At 41.6% G+C, this 24,762-nt stretch overlaps 1 protein-coding gene across 1 annotated transcript in view; it reads left to right on the forward strand.

The window, feature by feature from the left end:
• cfap74 (cilia and flagella associated protein 74) overlaps positions 1-24,762 on the forward strand; it is a 56,219-nt gene that overhangs the window by 21,045 nt on the left and 10,412 nt on the right. The window contains exons 17-27 of the mRNA XM_069141220.1: positions 268-357; positions 739-915; positions 1,238-1,358; positions 2,483-2,598; positions 3,608-3,730; positions 3,853-3,974; positions 10,365-10,493; positions 17,822-17,909; positions 21,671-21,844; positions 22,384-22,517; positions 22,717-22,993. Of these exons, the coding sequence (XP_068997321.1) occupies positions 268-357; positions 739-915; positions 1,238-1,358; positions 2,483-2,598; positions 3,608-3,730; positions 3,853-3,974; positions 10,365-10,493; positions 17,822-17,909; positions 21,671-21,844; positions 22,384-22,517; positions 22,717-22,993 (1,551 nt within the window). The remainder of the gene's footprint in view (positions 1-267; positions 358-738; positions 916-1,237; positions 1,359-2,482; positions 2,599-3,607; positions 3,731-3,852; positions 3,975-10,364; positions 10,494-17,821; positions 17,910-21,670; positions 21,845-22,383; positions 22,518-22,716; positions 22,994-24,762) is intronic.

Raw genomic sequence — 24,762 nt, forward strand, 5'->3', positions numbered from 1 at the left:
TAGTCTTTGTGTCAAGCTAAGCCGCTTATTGTAGCCTTATATTTAACGGCTAAACAAGATGTTCGGAACAATCTTTCATCTAATTCTCCACCTTAAAGAGTGTATAGGTGCAGTAACCATCATACTGATAATACTGATCGATTTCTAACTGAGAAATCATCTTATTCAGGAATTGCTTGCACTATAACTGGTAGTGAAAAGCCCACACACCAGTCATGCAGTAGTGGATTCCCAGCAACACATTGTCCCCTTATCTGATCCGTGCAGCTCAACCAGGACTTGAAAGGAGAGATCCAGTTTGGATCAGCAGCGGGCACCTTCTCTGTTCCCATCAGATGCACCACAAAGAAATGCAACGTGAGTAATGTGCTGAAGTCAAACCAGAGAATATTATTCAACATTACAAATGACCACCAGTGTCATTTTGGTTTGATTTCTACACCTCATGGTTCTTTTTCTTGCTGTATAATTATACATGGAGTTTGCTGGCCATTAATAATAATAAATAATGTAGGAATAATAATTATACAGCTGTAGGAAAAATAGGAGAAATGACTATTGAACGAACCATAATGACCACAGAAGAACTACACTGATTATCTCTTCCTATTTTCAGTGTAATTATGCTCATTGTGTCTTATTTAATTGTGATATATTTGTATTAGTAGGTGTAAAGTTTGTCCTCGAGCTGGCAGACTTTACTGCTGATGCTAATCACTGCATGTTAATGTTCTCCAGCCGGAGGTCGACAGCCAGTTCATTGACTTCGGTTCGCACGTCGTGGGCCAGATTATTTCACGGACTGTCACCTTGACCAACAAGGGTGCACTGGCCACCCTCTTCAGCCTGGACACGTCCACGTGTCTCCGTCCAGGAACTAGCCATGTCCACATGCCATCCTGGAGCTCATGCCAGGTCAGACATCGGTGTGGACCTCGAGAGGAGCTCTGCCTCTGATGCCCTGAGGGAGAAATTTGATTATAGCTATAAGATGAAAATTTGATACCATAAAAAATTCCATTTACTGTTTCACATAATATATTCTAAAGCTATTTTCCTGTTCAAGCCTGAACTGCAGAGCTGTGAGTAGTGAAACTGACAGGATTCAAGATTTAGATGAAATGAGTGGATGTGAGGGAGTTCTAATTGTTCTGTATTGTGGTACTTAAAAAATTAACTCGTATCAACAATGCAATTTGTAATTTCAACTCAATATGTGCGTGTCGTTGGCTGGTAGGAGACATGCAGCGAAAACACAACATCTAACAACAAGATCTCTGCTTCCACTGATCCCGAAGAAGTTCAACCAGAGCGGCAGAGTGAGGAGCTCTCTGAGGCTTCACAGCAAGAGCAGCCAGGTAGAACGACGGTACATGTTCACACAGACCAACAACGTCAGTATTTAGCAACAGGTTTTAAACGGACGTTGTATTTCTGCTTGCAACAGCGTGGACACAAGAGCAGGCGGTGTTCGCTTCTCAAGAAAAACAGACTGTCGTGAATTTTGGCCAGTGCACTCATATTCCCCCTTTATGCGATTGTTTAACTCTTCATTTAGTGTCATCATCATATCTGTGACCAAAAGCAAAACGATAACATTGTCATCAGCCTCAGCTTGAGGCTACTTTGGGTTTAGTGTTGTTTAGCAAACGTTAGCATGCTAAGATGCTAAATGAAGTTGGTGAACATGGTAAAAAATGACACCTGCGAAACAGCAGCAGCATATTAGCAGTCTGACGTTAGCATGTAGCTCAAAGCACTGCTGTGCCTCAAACGCAGCATCACAGTGCTGATTAGTTGTGTTTGAACAGAATTCGTAGGAGGCAGCGTTACTTAAATCAGTCTCTGAAACGCAGGACGTGAGCGCTGACAAAATCTCCTCGTTGTGGATGATTTTCCTCGTCTTCCTATTCCTGTTGGGACATTTGGTCCTCGCGAGGACAAATATGAAAGAACACGCAGAGGAAGCGGGGGGTTCACCTTGCTCTCTCAGCTGGTGACAAGGAGGCATCGTCTCTCTAATGTTCTCTCACATCTGAAGTCCTCATCGCTGCACTCAGCACTTTCCAGCGCTGATGCTTTGATAAGCTGTTCAGTCTCTTGCCTCTGCCTCGCTGCCTGAAGTGGCTCGGTCTCTATTCCTTTTTTAATTCACTGCCGGGAAAGGCTTTCCGACTCATTTGCAGGCAGTTGATGTTGCTTTTTGAACCGACAGTAGTTCATATTTTACACCCTGTTTTCATGTCACAAATACATAAATTAATGGTCAGTTTTCAGATTGACATAAAATTCACCATTAATGTTCCCAACAGAGAGAAGTGGTACTTTATTTGTTCGGTTGGCAGGTCCTCCATACAGGTGACGAAAGTAACCACTCACCTGTAAAAATCACCAATGATGTGAGTTTACGTGTGTGTGTGTGTGTGTGTGTGTGTGTGTGTGTGTGTGTGTGTGTGTGTGTGTGTGTGTGTGTGTGTGTCAGTGTCACAGGCCTCAGCAGCCTGTCCAGAAGCTTTCCCTGAGGCCGGTGTGTCCTCAAACGTGGACACCCAGACAGACCAGACCGCCTCAGACTCCAGTGATATAAGACTCGGAAGTGTAAGTGTTGGGTCCTGTTTAAAACACTGCTGATATAATGATGAAATCAGATCCCGTATTTACTCAAAGCAGTTAATAAAAACACTGAGTGTCGATGTGTAATGGGTTTGTGGCCTTTATTAAAGCTGAGATCAACACGTACGTCAGCACACCGTCTGCCGGTGAGATGCTGAGATTTGGACATTTTTGTGCGTTTTGTCTGTCTGCAGAAGACTCTTCCTCCCTGTTTTGTTTTTGGCGACGACGCTGCGTGTGCCTTGTGGCCCATGTGAAGTTGTGGAGTTGTTCAGGGTTCATTACATCTCTCTGGCGGGGGGCTAATGGTGCATCACCTCTCCCTCTGCGCTCGTCGCGGCTGTGTGTTGCGAGTGCTCGCGCGCCCTCGGCGCGATCGTTGTCAGTTGACTGATACTTTTGGTTTTGTGTGGTTGAAGGCTGCTGTCTTAAATGGCAGATTATCCATCAAACTATCAGGGTGCCATTATGTCAGGTCATTTGCTGCATCAGTGGCTCACTCTTTTCTTTTCATTTTGTTTTTGTTATTGCTGTCACCACTTTGATGCACACAGCCTTTCACTGGAGTTTGATTGCACGTTGTGCACCACAGAGACTTCAGCTTCCCTACACGGATAGAAATGGTTTTAAGTTAAACTGCAAAACTAAACTGCAGCTCAATAACAATTCTGTTGTTTTCTGTTACAACTGAGCACCCTTGATATTTGACATAAATCTTTAAGAGAACTGTAAAATACAAGATTTAAAATTCAAATGTTTCAAATGTTTGTGTACAATATATATAGATATATACTGTACTGTATATACTGTATATACTGTGCATTGTATATTTTATATTTTTTACTGCTATTTTATTGTTTTTCTATTATTCTATTATTATCTTATTGCTTCCTGTATGCTGCTGTAGCGAAAGAATTTCCCCTCGGGGATTAATAAAGTCACTACCTTACCTTACCTTACCTTTCCCGTTCCTGTTTCATGTTTTCTTGTTCAGGTGAGAGAGGGAGCGATTGAACCGTTCGAAAGCATCAAACTGGAGATCATCTTCTCTCCAACCATCCCAGGAGAGACCAAACTGGACTTCCACATCAAATTCTCTGACATAACCAGCAAACCAGTAAGACAACATGTTAATAATCTTGTAAATGTCATATGTAGACAAGTTTGCACATGGTTTTATCTAATTTACACATCCGACTTTATGTTGACTGTTTTGTGACTGAGGACTGCTTCTAACAGATACCCGTCCGGGTGCGGGGTGTGGCAGTCAGCCTCCCCGTGTGTGTGGTTCAGCCCAGCATCGACCTGAAGATCTGCATGTTTGACCGCCTTTATCAAGACAGTGTCACGGTCCAGAGCAGGTGGGTACCAGAGCCTGCGACGACGGATGAGTTCCAGCTAATGCGCTGTGTTGTGTTTGTTCATGAATCCAGCTCAGCTGAAACAAGAGAGATACTTAAGGGGTCTAAGGTGGGTCAGGGTTTAACTACTGTACCACAGCACAATACAATGTTACACAACTGTTTGGATAATGTTTGTCTTTGCGCTTCAGTACAGATTTATTAAATATGAATTGTTTAGTCTTAGGAGGCTGAATTTGGATGCAAAAACACCATTTCAATATTGTTACACATCAACATTAAATATAACTCATGTGATTCATACACTGCAGCTATTTACACATTCCCCCTGCACACATATATGAATAACACTAGTATGTATCCCTTGATAATGTCCAAGTGTATTACACTCAGAGTGACACATCTCCACATACAGTATGTTGTGTCCACCTGCCTTGTTTGAAAAGACAACACATCAAACTGTGGGACTCATCATTTACACATTTAATACATGTTAGTGTTACATAAAGAGTGAGAGATGGAGGTGGCACAAAACATAGTGACAAGAAAGTGTGCAGTTACTTTGACTCCATTAGTTTTCAAGGTGATGTTCATGTTGCAATTAAAAACATCAGGAATCTGTAAAGTTCAGTTCACAGTACATGAGACCTCAGGGTACCACTTCATTTTACAGGTCCATGGGTTTCCTCATTATTTCCTAAAAATAAAGGGAAGGAAGCTTCACGGGCAAACGTATGTCATTAAGTATTAATTATTAATACATTGGTATCTTTGGTGAGGAGGGGCCACCTTGGTGCCACCTTGTTTCTTGAGTTTTTAAGAATTAACAAGGATGTAGAAGTTAAATAACAGCAGAGCACATTTTGGTGAAGTTTAAAATCGGTTCTTGCAAAGCAAAATATATTTTGTTCAGATAAGAGTCCTTCCTAAAAAATAACAACTATGTCTCTGTTACTTTCTAGGGAATCTTTGAACTGAACGAACTACCCATAACTCAACTCAACCCAAATTTATTTATATAACACCTTTCATACAGCAACGCATCCCAAAGTGCTTCACCGAGCAAGAAAATAGGAAACTTTAAGATACAATAAAAACAAGAAGAAAACTGTAAAACCAAGTTTAAAACAAGAAAACACAATTAATAACCAAACATAAAGCCGTAAAACAATTACAAGCCAAGCTAAAAAGATATTTCTTAAGTTTTCTTTTAAATATGTCCACAGAAGTGGAGTCTCTCATATCCTCAGGTCGGCTTTTCCACAGCACAGGGCCATAATGGCTGAAAGTGGACTGCCCATATGTTTTTCTGGAGATTCTGGGAATAAGCTGGAGACCAGCAGTGGACGATCTGAAGGATCTGTTGGTCACATCTTAAAAGCAAGTCTGGGAGGTCGGCCGTGCAGTTATTTAAAAACCAGCGCAAAGAAACTCCTTAAAAGAATTCTAAAACCAACAGGCGACCAGAGCAATGACCAAAATAAGGTGAAATGTGTTTTCTCTGTTTGGCCTTCATCAGCACTCGAGCTGCTGCATAAAACAGAAGCTGTCTTTGTAATAATGTAAAGTGAGTTATTGTCATGCTAAAAATGAGGCCTGTAAACCTGTAACGCTGCGAGAGAAAAGTCCCAGTGACAGAAGTGTGTGATCTGGGTTTGTTATGAACTGTGTTTTCATGTACAGTTGAAGCAGATGGTCCACAACCACACACACACACACACACACACACACAACCACACACACACTACACACAACCACACACACACACACACACACACACACACACACACACACATGCAGGCTTCTCCCAGTGGAAACAGCACACTATTCACCGGCAGTTCATTTGTGTTGGACTAGTTTTGAAAGAACAATTTAAGTGTGTGAGAACCACTGACAGGACAGGTTCAGACCAGTTGCAGGTAATTGGTTCTCTGTCTTTACATATATTGTATCTCAGAGGGAAAAACAAATGCTGGATCAAAGTTTCTCCACCAATAGAACATCGTAACACTGAACTTACATGTACAGCTAACAGGGAAAGTTTCATGTTTGTTTGATTCATGTTGCCTGTCAGTTAATACTGTAATTATTTGACAACAACTTGTATAAATAGAATTTAAAGCAACTTTGTCAACATATAATGGGGTAAAGCAGATGTATGCCAAACAAACACAGCACTTATTGGTGATTGACTGACATGTTGCTGGCGTTTATTAGATAAAAATGTCAATCCTACCCTCAAACACCCTGAACATGTTTTTAAGTATTCTTTTAGGCAGAAACTGACTGAAGCAGTAAGTGTAGTTTATCTTTTTGGAAATACCCCAGGATTGAGTAATGGAAAGTTGAAAAATCTGTTGAACACCTGGTAAATGTGTGTGTAGAAGACTAAAGTCATGCAGTGAACCTCCACACAAGGTCCGAACTTTTCAGAGGTTTTCCTTAAAAACATCTGTTTGCTAAAAGCAAGAGCTTTAACCGTCAACATAAGACAAAACTGTCATTAAGTATGAAATACATACAAAAATAGGACAAGAAAGGCAACCTGAAGACATACAAAATAATGACTTTTTCTACATTATTACAGCATTATTTTAAACCGGTGGAATGAACTGCATGTTAAACTGTATTATTTAAGAGGCTTTAGAAAACCATGAGTCCATTAAGACGACTGCAGAAATGAGTGGTGCATGTCGTATTTCCATTTTATTTGTTGTCATGCTTGGAAACATCCTTGAAATAGAGTTTGGAAAGTGGCATGGACTGCTGATGTAGCATGCTGGCTTATCTGCTCAATGCAATACTAAAACTCCCTCACACACACAGCCGCTGCCAAAACAGGCATTTTCACAGAAAAACGGCTCATGGAAATCCCTTAAAATTGACGGGGGCCCCGCTTTACTTTTTAGCCCGACACAAAACTCTTCGCATAACTGCTCTTAGAGCCGAGCAGCCCGGTGAGATATCCAACAGATGTGCGGATGTCATAAAGTAGAGACGTATTGGCTGATAAATATTCCTAAACAAAGGATGACGTAAGGGGCCGAGCACGAAGCTCCCATTCCCACAATCGTCCTTGATCTACGCGGACCAACAGTAAATCCTTTTTGATTATGGATGTGATACATTATGATGCACACTCGAGGTTATAAAGGCACCAGGGGCAGCAACATTCGCAGGAATGCGTTCCATCACCTAGTCAGTCATTGTGTCACATCATGTGGGGGAGGGAAGGGGGAGGGGTGGAGGGAGTGCATGTGTGGGGGTGGGGGATTTGTGACAACTGCCATCTGGTGCGCTGGCACACCAGCACATATGACGATGACAGTGTCAGTGTGAACTGCAGCTTTTAAAATCATAATGATAAAAAAATTAAAGTAAAATAATGCTTGCAGCAGCAAACCATGCAGTATGTCACTCTGCCTCCAAGACAATAATGTGAACACAAAATAGCTTGGCAGGCGTTTGGAGGGAAACAATAAGAGAGCTGCTGCTTTCATCATACAGTTTGTCACTTTTTTCTTTGAGTAGATAGTAGATATCCCACAAGTCCTCCTTAGTGTGTGACAGATTTTTGAAGAGAACAGCACAAAGCATAATTGAGTATGTCCATCTTGTCTGTGAGCCAGTGATTTGAATATCACTCCTACTAATTGAAAGAATTTTTTAAGAGTCTTTAAAATGTGCGGTGTTTGACTTTTCCTGGCGAGCCAACGATTGGAATATTTGGAGCACAGTTGGCAGAGTTTTTTCCTTATTTTTTTATGTTTCAAACACTCTGCCTGGACTTTCAAACCCTCCTCCACTGGCACCAGCTGGGGAGTTGAGCATTCCTGCCCAAACTCAGGCCACAAAAACAACAACAACAACCTGCTTTTTTTTTCTTTCACAAAGCCTTCTGTCCTTGATTTCTCTGTTTATTGCATTTCTAATGCGCCTACTGTACCTCGTCGTACTGCAGCCTCAGCTCTGTTTTGTTCGGCCTGAAGAATGTGAATGTATTGAAGAGTCAATTCTTTTTTACTTTGACGTCAACAGAAACCTCAATGCCGATGAAAAATCTGTTCTTCCAGCTGGTTATTTGGAAATAAATTATGCAGTATGATGCAGACGGTGCTGCATTATGGGACAGTTGGCCGAAGTCCTTGCCGTAAAGGTTTGGTATCCCATGGTGCCTTGGAGTTCATGTGGAGTGCGCAAGTGCAGCCACCTGGCCCTTTTAAGAAAGGTCAAAGGCACTGCAGTAGCCGCGGGCACTCAGAGTCAAGACACTCAGCCATTCAGCTCTGTACGTACACTCAGCATGAGCAACCTCTCGGCAACCTGACCTGACAAAACTGACAGAAAAAGCTCTCAAAAACGTTTCAACTTTACTACAGAGACCCCAAAGGTGTGTTACCTTACAAAACCCTTTGGGAAGTCTGTACATTACAGAGGCTGTGTTGTTCATCCTGCCCGTCTCTCAATGAAGACATACTATTTGTCGAACTTCAGAAAAAGACACGTGCTGCAATTGTTCTTCTAACGTTATAAAAAGAACACCCGTGGACTTTTTTAAAGATTTTTTTTTGGGGGGCAATTTGCCTTCAATTTAGTAAACAAAAGTGTAGCGACACACATGAATCACTTGAGAGAAAGTAGTGTAACATGAAGCAAACGTTACTAAAACAATATCTGGATCGTAAACTGCCTAAAACCAGCCCAGGAAAGGAATCAAATCCAGCTCCAAGAAGTTTCAGTGATATTTTATTTATTATTTACCGTCTGTGATTCACGTTCACATCTTCACATGACGTCTTTCTCGGTCGCAGTGTCAGAATCGTGTCTAAAGCTTTAAGAAATTGTTTCCCTGTGTCACACTAATCAGCATTTCTTTTCAAATGTAAATCTGCCACCAGTGAAACACAAATATTAGTATAATCACATCTGTATCGATGTGCCGTTTATGTCAAGGAAGCAAATAACGTGAATTACTCACCTTTAAATCATTAAACTGCTCAAAGTCTGCCAGTAAAAAGATGGGATCAGCTACATGCCCCTTTTAATTAAAAGGCTTAATTGCCCTAAATGATTAGGTATCCATGAATGTTCCTCTGAGAGTGATTTGAAGGTTATCATTTAGCTGGAATAAAGATAGCCACTTAATATCCCCCAAGTGTCCCTGGGAGTCCTTGCCTCGGGAAAACAACCATCTGGTTGACCTCACTTTTCAAAGTGGGTCATATCATCTGAGAGAGGAGACGAAAAAGCAAGAGTCCCTCGGTCTACTTGGCCACAGCTCGCTCATGGCTCACCTTTGTAATTCTTTGAGGATGACAGCAGATGCAACACATGCAATGACTGTAGACACATAGCACCTCCAGCAAACCGTTTTATTCAGCTTGTTTGTACTGTCATTGTTTTTGAAGGTGCAGGGCTGTGGTTGGATGTGTTGGAGAATTCCCAAAGTGAAGAGTCATTTATATCGCCAGCCTCAGCAATAACTGAGGCTTGTAGCCACAGGCACAACCATCTGTTGGATCTCCTGGAAAGTGGGTCACTTAAATGATATGGACTTGGGGTAGAACACTCCATGCAAGGCCATTTCTCTAGGTGTCACTCAAACAAAGAGTCTTTCATGTGTCCTTGTTGAATCATCATGGGAACATAATTTTTTTCCATGATGTATATTAAGTAAAGCGCCAGGAATACATTGTTTTTGTTGTTACTTTTGTCTGTTCTCTCTGATAGAGAGAGAGGAACCCAAAACTACAACTCATCAAATGACCCACGCTCGTAACGCAATACAATAAAAACGTGAGAGAATCCTTGTTCGGATCGACCCAACCTGCCAACCTGTTCAACAATTCTGCAACAGATGATTTCACTTCTTACATGTTCAATCAATTCATTTTAATTATATAAGGCCAAGTCACAACATAAGTAATCTAAGAGCACTAAATAGAAGGTCAAGACCAGACAATGTTATCGAGAAGAAAAAAAAGCCAACAACAACCCTCTTGGACAAGCAGTTAACAACATTGGGAAGGAAAAACTAGCTTTTAACAGGAGGAAACCTCGGACAGAACCAGACCCAGGACCGGTTGGGGGGACATTTACATAAAACAGTTCAATACAGTGCGCTCTTAATGTCGATAAGTAAGCGTTAAACAAGTAAGCAACAGGATCAAAGTAGTCCATGTAGTGCACCAACTTTCACACAAAAGATCGACTCTAGGTCTCATGGAACTGCAATCTGCACCTTTAAGGGCATGTTTGTCTTTGTTTGTCTTATGCACTGCCCGTCGTTTATTTATACCTGTATAGATTCTCCTGGATTTTTGCTTTAAAACATTAAAGAACTCAGCATGTTAGCATTGTGCTAATGAAGCTACATCTCTTCCATGACAGAGCCAGCACAGCTTTGAAACTGACCTTTGAGGTGTGTCCGGAAATGAGGAAACACATGGAGATCCTACCAAAGACCGGCTACGTCCAGACTCAATCCAGCTTTAACGCCCAGCTGAAGTTCACGCCGAGGTAAGGAAGTTCACGCCGAGGTAAGGAAGGACACACCGAGGTAAGGAAGGACACGCCGAGGTAAGGAAGGACACGCCGAGGTAAGGAAGTTCACGCCAAGGTAAGGAAGGACACGCCGAGGTAAGGAAGTTCACGCCGAGGTAAGGAAGGACACGCCGAGGTAAGGAAGGACACGCCGAGGTAAGGAAGTTCACGCCGAGGTAAGGAAGTTCACGCCGAGGTAAGGAAGGACACGCCGAGGTAAGGAAGTTCACGCCGAGGTAAGGAAGGACACGCCGAGGTAAGGAAGTTCACGCCGAGGTAAGGAAGTTCACGCCGAGGTAAGGAAGGACACGCCGAGGTAAGGAAGTTCACGCCGAGGTAAGGAAGTTCACGCCGAGGTAAGGAAGTTCACGCCGAGGTAAGGAAGGACACGCCGAGGATACAAAGATAATTGAACCACTGAAGCGGAGATAATCTTATTTTACATTAAGCTTGTTAAGATTCTATCAACCTTCTATGAAAGTGCAAACTGTTTCCTTCCAGAGGAAACTTGTTGTACATATTGAGCCAGGCTCACAGTTCTGTGACCTCCCAGCTTCAACCAGGGAGAAAACCAACCGTTTTCCTGTAAAACAAACTTGCTGCAGACTTTACACGCTGCACACAACATATTCTGACTTCAGGGCTGTTGGAAGTAGATGTAGATGTTAAAAGGACTCAATAAACCGATAAAACATTGCAATAGGATACATTTTAAAAGAGGTCAGATGGAACCAGAAGCACGAGCAGTAGTTAGATCAGGTTTTAAACTTGGCCCACTTTAACTTGAAAAAAGAATTAGGAAAAATTATGAACCCCCTAATTGTTTTTTTTACCTTTATATAAAGTGGTTTAGATAATCTGGCTTTCATTTGACTATTTCATTTGCATTTTATGCCCCGTTTGACTTTGGTGAAATGTTATTATAACCAATACATATGGTAGCTGAAGATGCAAAAAAACAAAAGGTCCAGATTATAAAAACAGATTTCTTAGGTGGCAGTTTTCACACTAGCTAATAAGTAACTGATAAACTAACCACGAAATACATACACTTTGTCGGATTTGATTGACAACTAAGCTAGTTTTGTTACATTGGCTGCACAAGTAAATGTGGTTCTTACTGTACTACAGTGCTGATATGACCACTTCCTCTTTTGATGAAAGCAAGCAGTGAAGTCTTCCAGAGTTACAAAAGGCAACAATCTGCCGCCAGTCAACAGCAGAAAAGCGTTGCTTCAACACACCTGAACTCTGAGCGCAGGGCCACGGAGGCTTCTGATAATGGTTTCTAATGACTTTCAAGCACATGATAATTCTTTCAACAACAATACAGGCGCTATATTTAGATGGAGAAGCTGGAGTTGAACTGCGGTTTGAATGCCAGGAGAGCGGACAGGGGACCCCCGGGCCAAATATGAGAGGCGTTCAGTATGTAAAACCTCAGCGTGGGCGCGAGTATTCTTCTGCCCACCCTCCTTTTTTTTTTTCTTTTTTTTTTTTCCTTTCACGGTTCAGCTGCTTCGTGTATTCATAGCTGAGAAGATATTGGTGGCAAAAACAAAAAATATTATAGGACATTTTCTACGCACTTGGCAAAAGTGAAGGTCACGCGCTGGTCATCGTACAGTACGGGGACAGGAGAGGCAAGTGGGAAAATGTCAGTAATCTGCCTTAGTGAATCAGCAGAGGTTTTAATGCGAGGATTAGAGTACGGCTTTACTTGTGCTGCTGCTGAGATGGTGCATCGCTCATAAGCACTAACACAACTACAGCTTCCACCCCCTCCCTCCTCCCTCTCTATCACACTTTTTTCTCTGTGTCTCTGCGTTTCACTTGTGTGCTGTCTTCTCCCACTCTCTCACACATACTTCTCTTTCTCGTGGCCTCTCACCTCGGTGGTTAACTATACTTCTTTCACTTTGGGTTCCTCTCTCTCGCGCTGCACTCCTCTGTCTCTGTGCTCCTTCACTTCTCCTCCAACTCTACATCCATCCTGCCTCTCTCTGTTATTATCAAACTCCTCTCATCCCTCCATGCGTCCACCACTGCTTATACGCTGGCCCTGATTCCGCTTATGTAACCTCAGACACCAGACCCAGTTCCTCGCGCTCTCCCTGGCAACACCGTTGGTTTTAAATGACGATTCCACTTTATCACAACGGGGATTTTATTTGATGGGTTTGGCCATTAAGACAACAGTGAACTCATCGATTTCGTTAAGTGCTGAGATCTCACCATCTCACTTTATTGTTCAGTCTAACATTTCATTTGTACCACAGACTGTATGTAAAAAGTGTACAAAGTGAAGCCAATGCAAAAGTGCCTCAAACTGCAATACCTCTGAGGGCCACCAGGCTCCAAAAAAATCTCTGGCTCCATTAGACTCCTGTTCAAAAAAGGGTCAACTTCTCTCATCAAATACAAAGTCAATGACATTTTTCCACAAGTCATTATTATGTCATTTGTTAAATTCACTCCTTCTCATGAGAGTTCTGGTGGTCCTTCTGAAAATATTTCCATAATTATTTAGATAATCAGCCTCAAACAGAGCTCTGTTTGGGGGTGTGTGTGGTTTGATTGACATGCCTGGGCTGCAGTCAAGTTTCCAGTATAGGTGGGCGGGGCATAGTGTCCTCAAATATGGTCCCGTCTGTCTCCAAAAAAACTAAATGCCAGACTCAGGGCTTCATAACAGCAGTTCACAAACCAATCGATGGGTTGCCGACTGGTTTATGTCGACCTGTTTGGTTTGAGATGGATTATATTGCCTTAATGAAGTAGTATGAGAATAATCTGTCCCACAGATTTCATAGAAGCAGTTTTTTATGACGATCAAAGAAATATGTCACTGTAAGAATATATCTGTGAGACAACTTGCAACATGTGTAATTGTCACCACACAGTGAAAAGGTTCTGGGTTTGAATCCGGGCCGGGGCCTTACTGTGTGGAGTTGGCATGTTCTCCCTGTGCCTGCGCGGGTTCTCTCCGGGTACTGCGGCTTCCTTCCACCATCCAAAAACATGCACCTCAGGTTAATTGGTGAGAGGGTGAATGGTCTTTGTTTCCGTCTGTCTCTATGTGGCCCTGTGATGGACTGGCGATCTGTCCAGGGTGTACTCCGCCTTCGCCCAGTGAGCTGGGATAGGCTCCAGCCCCCCCATGACCCTGTTCAGGATGAAGTGGGTATAGATACTGGAAGGATGAGTAAAGGCATATGTTTTTAAATCAATGCGACAGGAATTTACAAGCACTTTTAAGTGGCATCTAAAAAGCCAGAACTTCCTAAACATTAACATCAACATTACAATTTGCTGACAGACTCTATTAGACCGTTTTTATCAACTGCACAGTAAAAGCCATTCATTGCTGATGATAAAACGTTTTGGTTTTGGTTAACAGCCGTCAAATCAAAGAAAAACAATCCCATTTTGGCTGCAATCTTTGTTCTGATGAGAGAATGGAGTCAATTTGGGAATCGGTTAGGAATCACTTTTATCATGCAGGCGATGGAGTATTTTTTTATCCAGATTAGGAGATTAAAGTTTTTGGGAGTTGAGGAAATACCTTCAAAACAGCTTTAAGTTCTGTTAAATGACATTCTGGGTTTTTAAGGGATTGTCAGGATTTATTTTTCAGACAAACAAATGCTCCGTTCTGGGGTTTGAATGTTATGATAATTCAGAAAAAAACAAGCCCAAACTGGGGTTAGCTGAGTACGGTGTTGTCAAAATCAATAGAAATGCTGGAAAATAAGCCAAGAATTATCCTTTCAGATGCCCCACGGCCACAACGGAAATTCACACAATACAGGCTGGCGATGGAAAATAAGTATGTTTCCAGCAATGTCAGCAAGCTGTGTCCCTGTTATGCGTCATCTCTGTCATGGTTGGATGTTGCTTTCCAATCTGTTGATTTTTGGAAGGTTTGCTTTTGTTTTATGCAGCGGCGGTGTGTCATTTCAAATGGCACTGACAATTGTTCAAGCCAGAACCCCTGATTGGATTTCCAAATCCTCATTAGCAGCACCGCTTTCACTCAGCGTCTCATCCACGCACACACTCATACCCTGTTAAATCTGGATGCTGGAGTGACTCATAGCTGTCTTTCTTTACACAGGTGCTTGCTTCTTGCCTTCTTCCCTCCTCAGGCTTCTGGGAGAGGGTGAGCACATTCTTCTCTTCCTGCTCGGAAGGATTGCGCTCAGCCTGCCCACATTGTGCAGCATTCTTTCCTCGCCTCATCCCTCCGCTTGTCTTCCTCCACCTTTATTTGTCACCATCCGGCCCACACTTTCCCCTCACAGCATTGTTTCAAACACTACTTCATCCCCTCGCTACGATATCGAGGCCTGTCAGTTTTACGTTTCTCATCCTGTTCGGCGAAGAGGAATTCTCCTCGTGTGAATTCAGATGGATTGGATAATAATCAGACTAAATTACCATTTTGTTTCAAGTCATTTATTCAGCATGTGTTTATATTAACTAATTTCTGCTTGGAAGAAGTCCGTTTTTTTGCTATTAGAGTTTGACATTTTGTCGACACAGAGGCAGTGGATTGTAAAACTTAACATTTTTCGCATTGATTTAAAAGTTGTTTTACAAGTAGGTGGACAACTAGATGGTCTTATCCATGTTTCTGCCATTTTTGTTGGCATATTACTCCCACTGCTTTTTAAAAACCAGACAGATATATCGGCCGGTTGATGTCAGCCTGTCACAGATCAGTATCGGCGTATATGTTGGCTGAAATGTGCCAATATGAAAACTTAACATTATGCGACAAAAGATGCTCGGGATAAATTTGAAATTGTTCTATTTGTGTTGTTTTTTTTTATAGCTATTTATAATGATTAAACTACCTGTAAATTTTACTGTTTCAGTGCACTGATGTCAGTGTGGACTGTAAACTGTCAAATATCCTGCCTCCATTACATATCTGTGTCAAAAGTGTTTGATAACCACATTTGAAGGATCACTGTAAAAAAACATGTCCATTTACAAACACTGCAAATACAGTACATTTATAAAGATAATTGGCCGATATATCAATATTAGAATTTATTACTCCCTAAGATTGGCATCTGCATGTAGAGAGATGATGTTCCCACTCTTAATTTTAATTAAATGGTCAGTTCTCCAAATGGTTAAAACATCTGAGACAGATGTATTTAAATCACTTTACAAACTGTCTTATTTATGTCTGAGAGTTTAAATTAGTGTACCGTACGAGTTATATTACCTCTCCAGAATTTTTGCTTTAAAATTTCTTTCCAATGAATAGCGAAATCAATTTTAAAAACTAGTATTTAGGCTTTCATTGTCAGGTAAAACATTCTGTATGTAGATAATTTAAATCAAACACCATAAAAGACTGGAATAAAATGTGTTTCTTTATTTTTGCTGTGTAAACCTGCTCACAGGACCAAAGCAATAGGATTGCTTGAATGAGCGGTTTTAGGTGTAATCTCTGCAGAGCAGGCAATGGGTCCAACCCTGGCAGTTCCAGCTGATAAAAGGGAGATTACAAGGACGATTTACCACAGATTACACCGAACAGCTCGATCACTACATTAATCGCTAGTGCACCGCTCACGCCACAATCAGGAACTAATGATGTGATGAGCTGCGAAGACAACAATGCAAGCAAAACAAAATAACCCGGAAAGTGAACATGAGTGTTTTTCTTTCACGGTCAGTTACCGTAATTTTTGCCCATCCATTTTGATACAGTAAAAAATCCCTAAACCTTTTAATCCGTTTTGTAATCCTTTTCATAATCACTATTTTTTTAATAATGAAGGGAAATCCAAGCGGAATATATATATTTTGAATATGTTATTTTTGTTCCCATTAGGGGAAAGGAAGCGCTAGCTGAGAAGTTTCCTGATAAATACGTGTTTCCAGACTTGGTGTCAAGGATTAAATGTAGTCAATACTCTCGTGGATTGTGCAGGTTTTTTAGGGAGGGATATGCAGATGTCTCAACAGAATCATTTCAGTAGTTCCAGGTAAAATACTCTCGAAATACGCACAGCAGCTCGAAAGTAAAAACCTGTTCCATTTTAACTGTGTCCTCTACTAATCTCAGAAGCACCATTAAAGACTGTGGAGGAGAATTACTTTTGGATAATCTGGCTACAGAGAGAAAAGAGTACACAAATAAATCTGCGCAGGACACTGACAAATCTGAAACCTCATCCATCCACAGCATTTCTCCCGAGCATATGGGCCTGGCGACGCCCCACCAGGCTTTTCCACTCTGCCCTGCCAAGCTAATTCAAGAGTGACTCTCCAGCAGCGATTCTATTAGCAGGCAGAACAAGAGCGCTTCCTTAAATACACCCTCTGCGCTCATTGGTCAAGCTGTAGAGGGTGGAAGAAAAAAACGACTTTATAAACGCAGAGATTTTGACCAGTAAAGAAGTGACCTTTCTGTCTTCGAGTCCTGAAGAGCGTCGCACTGAGACGAGCGTGTTTACAGCATGTTGTGTTCGCGGCCACGAGGTCGTGCAAAAGAAACCTGTCCTCGAACCTGACGGATTTGTTGAAGGCGAGACTTCGTTGTAGCGCTTTGAAAAAAACAAAAAAAACACTGACATCTGGAGAGCCTTAAAACCACTGACATTTACAGCATTAGCTCTCGAGCCTTCAACCAGCATTAAGAGCGTAAAAAGGGAAAGACAGAGAAGCCAGCTGATAGAAGAGAAAGGGAAGGAGGGGAAAAAAAAAAGAGAAGGATGCTGGGAGGACGAGGGGGGTGGTGGGTGGGTCTGAGGCACACACTGCCTTTGACATTTACATTTGACCACTGTTTACATGAGAATATATTCCACATACATTCATACAGTGTGTGTATGTATGTTATCACGAGAGCAGCTCTTGACACTGGGGGGATATTGAGGGACTGGAGTTTTACATAAGCCTGTGCATGACTACTGGTCCTCTTTGAATCATACTTACGTCTCCCATCACCATGGCTACAACCTACAGTAGTGTGGAGGCGCGCTCTACATCTCTCTCCTGCTTTCCTTGGCGAGCCGATTCTGCAGTCGTGGGTTAAAGTAAAGAAATAGGTCTTCAGGGTCGGAACCTTTAGGTTTCGTTAAGAAGCTCGACGGCGGTTCGTGGGTTTTGACGTACTGGAAAAAAATAAATATTCAGTCGTCAAATATCATTGTTGCCGTCATGTTTTCAACCCCGATTTGGTTTCTTCGTTCTCTCCTGCTCGTGAAGCTGAATCTGTGTTTCTATGAAAGTGCTGCTTTGCATAAAAGTGTGTGTTCTGTCTTTCTGCCCTCTCACAGACGCTCCCTACCCAAAGATGCCAGCAGGTTTTTCGACAGGGATACAGGAGTCCTGGAGGTTCCAATGATAGTGCAAGTAGCAGGGCAGGTTTGTATTATATGATACGTTGTATACGTACATCTGCTTCACAGTAAACATCCCCCTGATGGTGAAACTCGTGTACTTGTCATGCAGCGCAGTGCGTGCGTCCTACTTTGTCCCAAACAGAAGCAGAGCCACTGAAGGTTGTAGCCTATTTTGCTGGTAACAAGCTAAAATTATCTCCCACCCCCAAGGCCCAGTTACTTCATGGGCGCTAATAAGCCAAGCATAAAGGTTTTCCCATATTGTTTACTGAAAATGTCTCCACCAGCTCAAAATGGGAAAGTAGGAATCCAATATATATCTTCTCTTCTGTTTATCATGTCCCTGATAACGTAGTGAGGCTGTATGTCTCTGCTATGGCCTAGCTTTATGTAGTTCAGTGTTGTTTCTCAGTAATCCTGTCAGTTTGCCTTTAAATACTATAACATCCAGTGAGATGTGAATCTGAGCATTGTGTTTGCTTCATCTTTGTGTTTCAGTGTTTTTTCCCATCAACTTACCAACTGTATTTGTTTCCTTAAGCAGTGAAACAAAAAAAATGTTGTTTCTTCATCGCTTCAACTCAGAAGTTTTTACTGCTGCTGTTGTTTGTTTCTGTTGCATCACTTCTTTAAATCTGCACCTGCAAGGTTGAGGAACCTGTACAGGATATAGACATGCAAAGTGTTTCAGTTTCTTTTGTACTTCAAGGAGGATATTCTAAAAACTGAGATAAGAGCTCATCTTGGTTTATATGTGCAAACACAAAAACGGGACTCTGGAAACTACAGAGAACCGGGATGTTCTTTTCCAAGTGAACACACTCGGGGCTCAGTCTTACACCTGGTGCAAAGTGATGCCAAGTGCAGTGCAAGTGTCTTTGCTAGTTTCAGAACAACACAGTTGTCATTTTCGTGCCCCGCCGCCTCATTATTTAAATAGCAAATGCACTTGGCGCTATGTGAGTGCCCAAGAGAATATTGTTTTTTAAAATGAGGTGTACTTTCAGGTGCATTGTTGGTGCTTCATGCAGTAGAGAGTGATTGCACAACGAAACCACCAAAAACCTGGTCTTCAGTCAGTTGTACAATAGTTTGCTGTTTTTTTAAGTTTACATTATGAAGATAGTAAAATGCACCTACATTTGCAGGTGCACAACACACGTACCCGCTGCTTGTTACACACACAGAAACATGCAGCAGCGCAGAGACATGCAACAGATTAAAAATGATGTGAAAGATGATTATTGTGAACATCAATCTGCACACGTGCAGATCCGTTTCCTCTGCAGAGAGTTCTTTCCTAGTGCTTGGCAAATCCACCGTTGTAGTAGTAATCCGCCAAGGTGCAAGCGCACCTGGCTCTTACAGGTAATGACAGATGACACTTTGATCAGTTTATATTATGTGACGCCCAAAAACACACCTGTGATTAATTCAGAGACAAAGTTCCTCCCCTTTGAACCATGTGCTTTACTTTGCGCTCAGATGATACGTGGTTAAACTAAGAAATTAGTTACTAAGAATTTTTACCAAGTTATTCCACGGGTTTATACCATCACTTGTACATATTATTACATATATTTACTTTTTGTTAACTTCAGTGCAAGAAAATATTTACAAGGACACAATTTGAAATTCAGTGTAATTTCTCTCGAAAGGCGCAACTCAAAATTTGTTCAAGTTCCAACGAGCATTTTGAAATATGAAAACAGTCAATGAGAAAGTCCTTGAAATGGAAAATATTCTGCAACCAGAATTCCTTCAACTCATCAGCAGCAGCCTTTATTCAAAACTGAAAAAAAAAAAAAAAAAACGCAGAGCAGCTGCTCAGACATTCGTGTTGCGTTTTTGCCAGTCCTCCTCTTTCAGTAAATCTAAATCTGGTGCGTCTCCTTGCCAAACTGTCACCTTCCTCTCCCTCCCCAACCAGTTATACGCTGTGTCTCTACCGGGACAAGTGGAGGAGAGGGGGGGGGGGGGTGTAGGGGTGGAGGTTGGAGGTTGGCTCCGACGAGGAGCCAAAGACCAGGCCAGGATGTTCCTGTGAAGCACCAAAGCTGTTGCCCCTCGGCCCCGGGCCCTGAGCTCCTGGCATAAAACCATGAAAACACACACACATTCAAAGCCGCACCATTTGGTCACAAGACGCCACAGCAGCCTGGAAAGAAATGGTGCCGCGACCATTGAGCAGGGTCGTCTGCTGAGCACTGACGTGGCTCAAGAAGATGTCATCTCGATCAACAAACCAAAAAAAGACCAAAACAAACCATGAATTGAGTTTAAGTGTTGATTTATAGCCAAAGCCTGATATAGCTTATTCTGTGTGCCACAAAGTTCCATTGTTGACCAAAAACTATTAAAAACACAGCCATCAGCTCCACTGGTGCAACGGGTGACATGTTGATTCATGACCATGAACGTGGTGACAGCAGTTTATTTTGAGTCAGTCTCAAACCCATCATCCTCCCTCCATAAATATTCACTGGAGCATGAAATGTGTATTAATCCTCTTCTCTAAAATAGTATCCAACAAATGTACTGTTTTACTCTTGCCTAAGAATTATTTGCTCCAAAAACTGCAACGCCCAGCTGTTTTAGGAAGATAGTGAAAGAGAGGTTTTTTTTTTAACAATCAGAGATTCATTTTTAAGATGTTTGTCTTGAGGAGGATGCACTGGGATTTGGGCTGAGTAACACAGACATCAGTAACGTAGTTGTAGTCTGAAACCTATTTTGAATATTGAGGTCAATGCAGAAGCGCCTAAAAGTGCAATACCACTGAAGGCCATTAGGGGCTGGCTCCAACAAACCTCTGGCTCTAATAGACTCTCATTAAAAAAGCATCAACTTCGCTCATGAAAGTTAATGCAATTTTTCTACAAGTCATTATGGTGTCATAACCAAAAATGACTCCTTCTGATCAATGTTCTGGTATTCCTTCTAAAAATAATGATATAATTAATTAGATAATAGGCCTCAAACAGAGCTAGGTTTTGGAGCATGCCTGGTTTGATTGACAGGCCTGGTTGACAGGTTCAAAACAGCAGATCATCAACAAATGGGTGACCCAACTCATTTTGGCAAGTGCAGAGAGATGGACTAACATGGTTCGTTTTGGTCTTTTCATGGGAATTGTTGACAATAAGATAAATTTGGAGTAACACCAGCCAGTGATAAAAAAAGAGAAATCAATTTCTAGAATTCCCTTTGAGCCAGAACTCTGTTTTGGATTTCCCACACACACACACACACACACGCACACACACACACACACACACGCACACACACACACACACACACGCACACTTGTTTTGCAGCTGCCCAGTGATGAAGGATGACCACGCTGAAAAGCTTTGCTTCATTTCAGCTGGGAAGAAGAAAGTTAAATTTGAATTTCATTCATTGGATACTTCAAATGCATATATTCATATTTTTGAAATCTCAGACTCAAGAGGGCTTATTTTTTGCATATTTTTTTTTCTCTTCAATCAGAATATTGAGATATAGAATTAAGATTCAAAAAGTGATATCAGAACAGTTTTTAGGACAACTGCTGAATTTGTATTATACATATCATATTACCCAGAGACAGTGTGACATTAATAGGATGGTAAAATTTGAAATACAAAAGATACTCTGGACTGAAACAATGTGGTACAATAATAGGAAAGAAGCAAATATGCAGGAAAAAAAAAACAGATTTTTCTGAACTGATGTTTATAAAAATGTTACAGTCAAAGAAAAGTGGGCAGAGGTGAGTAAAGATGCTTCATGTGTTTGCAGGTGCAGTCGGCACATTTCACCATCCACGCGGTTCTGACCTCGTCAGACCTCCAGTTCGACCAGACCGAGGTGGACTTTGGTTACTGCTCTGTTTACCAGTCGGTCCGGAGCAGCGTCCGTCTCACCAATCTGTCCCTCCTGCCTCAGGACTTTGGCTTCCTGTGTGTTCCAGAGGTACTGAATTAATCCTGTGAATACCTGCTTAATAAATGTTACTATATTTGAAAGGTATCCGATGCAGATATAAGCAGAAACAAACTCCTAAACTGTAGCTAATATCAGGTTCGTACTAGACTTAAATAGTCGTGATGACACAACTTTCCCTGTTGGAAACTGAACTGAGATTTGTTCCATTTGAATTAACAGTAACTTACAGCTCTTATATGGCGTAAAGAGAGTGAACACCGAACAGAGAAGCTGCTATCAGCGAGATAAATTACATTCGTGAATTGTTTCCTGTGTCTCTTTTCATGCTTGAAGAGGCAATCTGAAAGGTGGATTGCACCACCACCTATAAAAAAAAACTACCCCGCAGACAAATAATTACTGAATGTAGATACATTGAATGGTTATAGCAGAAAAAAATACTGTCCATGAGTAGAATGAAAAGTTGTATTTCATTAAAATCGTCATGTTTCTAACTTTCAGCAAGAAATTCAACCAATTTAACTTTGTTGGAAAATGAAATTGAAATTTTTTTTTTTCTCAAACAGTTCGTTGAGGTCCAGCCGAATGATGGTTTTGGTACTCTGCTCCCACAAGAGAGCCTGAAGGTGGATCTGATTTTTTGTGCCAAAATGGCCAAAAAGTACCGTTTCCAACTCAGCTGCAAGTCTGGAATTAACAAGTTAGTTTGTAATCCTGCACTCTGTGTAAATACATGTCACCTATGTGGATTTGTTCATGTAATGGATGTTGATTTTAATGATGGGATCTGGTATTATCAAAGTCATCATGTCTGATATGATGGATATCATTTTGTTTATTTGATTACATCCAATATTCATTGCTTCTTCAGCAAACAGTTTACTTCCTGTTGTCCTCAGGGACTTCCTGTTGCCTTGCCGAGCAGTGGGTGTCCACCCGCCGCTGGAGCTCTCCCATTCTCTGGTCCAGTTTGGGGCCACAGCGTTAGGTGACCACTCCACGGCCACACTTTACCTGACCAACCATCACACCGCCCGGAACCGCTCCAGACAGCCAGCCGCTCCGGCAGACGAGGACGCCTCGGCCCTCGCGGTACCCAGGCTGTTCTCCTTCTCCCTGCCGGAGGATTCAGACATCAGCGTCGCTCCTTCTGCAGGACGCCTTCTCCCCGGAGAGGTGAGGCGGAGCGTCTCTTATGATAAAGGGGCACTCCACCCATTTTACACATTGAAGACTTCAAATCTGGAGGGTTTAAAACTACTTTGCATCGTGTTCTGTGGCTCTGCAGGAGCTCTGACAGGAAATGATCCTGATGATATCACCAAGGTTATTCCCTCAGGGCTTGGAGACTGCAAATGAATTACAGGGGGGGGGGGGGGGGGGGGGGGGGGTCAAGATCTACCTACTAGCATATCCCAGAGCTTTTCACTGCAGCTCATGGTCTTTAAACTCCATCATCTGATGAAAACCATGAGATGCAGTTAAAAGGTAAAAGCCAGAAACTGTCTGCCATTCATTTTGTTTTAATATATCTGTCATGATTCCATCGACTTTATGAAAGTACAGTACTAAATGTAATGGACTGCAACTTTAATATGGACTTTTAAAATCAGTTCAAACCGAGAATGTTTTCTTGGCACTATCAGGGCCCACTGAAGATCTTTTTAATTTGCCCCCTTCTTCACCTTTTATTCTCTCGGTAACCATTTGGAGCTCGTTTGTGTGAGGTAGGGTTTGATATCGCTGCAAAAACATAATAATCCATCTCCTTAATCGAACATGAAACTTGATTCAAATGGTTTAAGTTAAGCTTATGTACATTTTACTGTATAACCAAACCAAACCTGAGACTAGGAGGTACATTTTTATTACAATAATTCGCAACCGGAACATAATGATCACAGAGCCAACTGATATCAAAGTAAAATCTTCCAGCCACAGTTCAAAAGTTATCCACTAATATGTTGAGTCAAACAGCCATCATAGCTGCTGCTGGCTCACAACAGACCTTCACAGTGTAATGATGCCCTCTACTGGACACATGTTGGAAGTGAACCAACACTTCTTACTGGCTCTATTTTTAGAACATAAAACAAAAAGATCTGTTCAACCCAATGTTGATTTTATATTCACTGGATGCAGCATCATTTCACTGTATACTGTAGGTAACTGATTGCACTTCAGTGTTAAAGGTTGTGACAGTTGAATTTGAAGTCCTGTTTTCCATCATTTTACAGTGGAACACTTTCTTCCATTCTCCAGACTGTATATAGAAACAATTAATACATTTCCCATTAGTTTTTTGTTTTTTTTCTGGCTGTGCAACAGAGGCCCAGTGGAAGAAATCCAGTAAATAGGCTTCAATTGGCAAACAGAGGGATTATAGTCCTCAGTCCACTGGAGTTGCTCCACGCCAGAGAAACCCCAAAACAGGATTCTGCCCAAAACTCATTTAAACCTCCACTCTGTAGTATGAAGTGGAGGTTCAAATTAAAAAACGCTCAGGGTGTAAAAACACTGTCATCTGAAAAACACACACACAATAACAAACAATAGTATTGCTGTATCTTCTAAATGGGAGTAATTTCAGACATGTTACCATCTCTCCTCTGTCAAGTCAGAGTGTGTTATAGACCAATAGCACAAAGCATAATTCAAGGGACTGTTCATATAATAAGAGCAATAATGAACAGTATTATCAAAATGTGAAAGTGAGCAAAACTACTTTCAAAGCACCACAAACAGAATATCTGACATGGACAGTACATTTAATAAAACACTGAACATGCAGCAAAATCTGCAAAAACCTACAGAGGTGAGACAACTCGGACAAAAACATATATATATAGAGAGAGAGATATAGATATAGATATAGATATATAGATATAGATATAGATACACATATGTTGTGGTATATGTATAAACTGGAGGACCATGGTTTAGTG

Source organism: Embiotoca jacksoni, unplaced genomic scaffold (genome assembly GCF_022577435.1).
Source record: "Embiotoca jacksoni isolate LCO1_2020_lvr unplaced genomic scaffold, fEmbJac1.0.p SCAF_9, whole genome shotgun sequence".
NCBI classification, from domain to species: Eukaryota; Metazoa; Chordata; class Actinopteri; family Embiotocidae; genus Embiotoca; species Embiotoca jacksoni.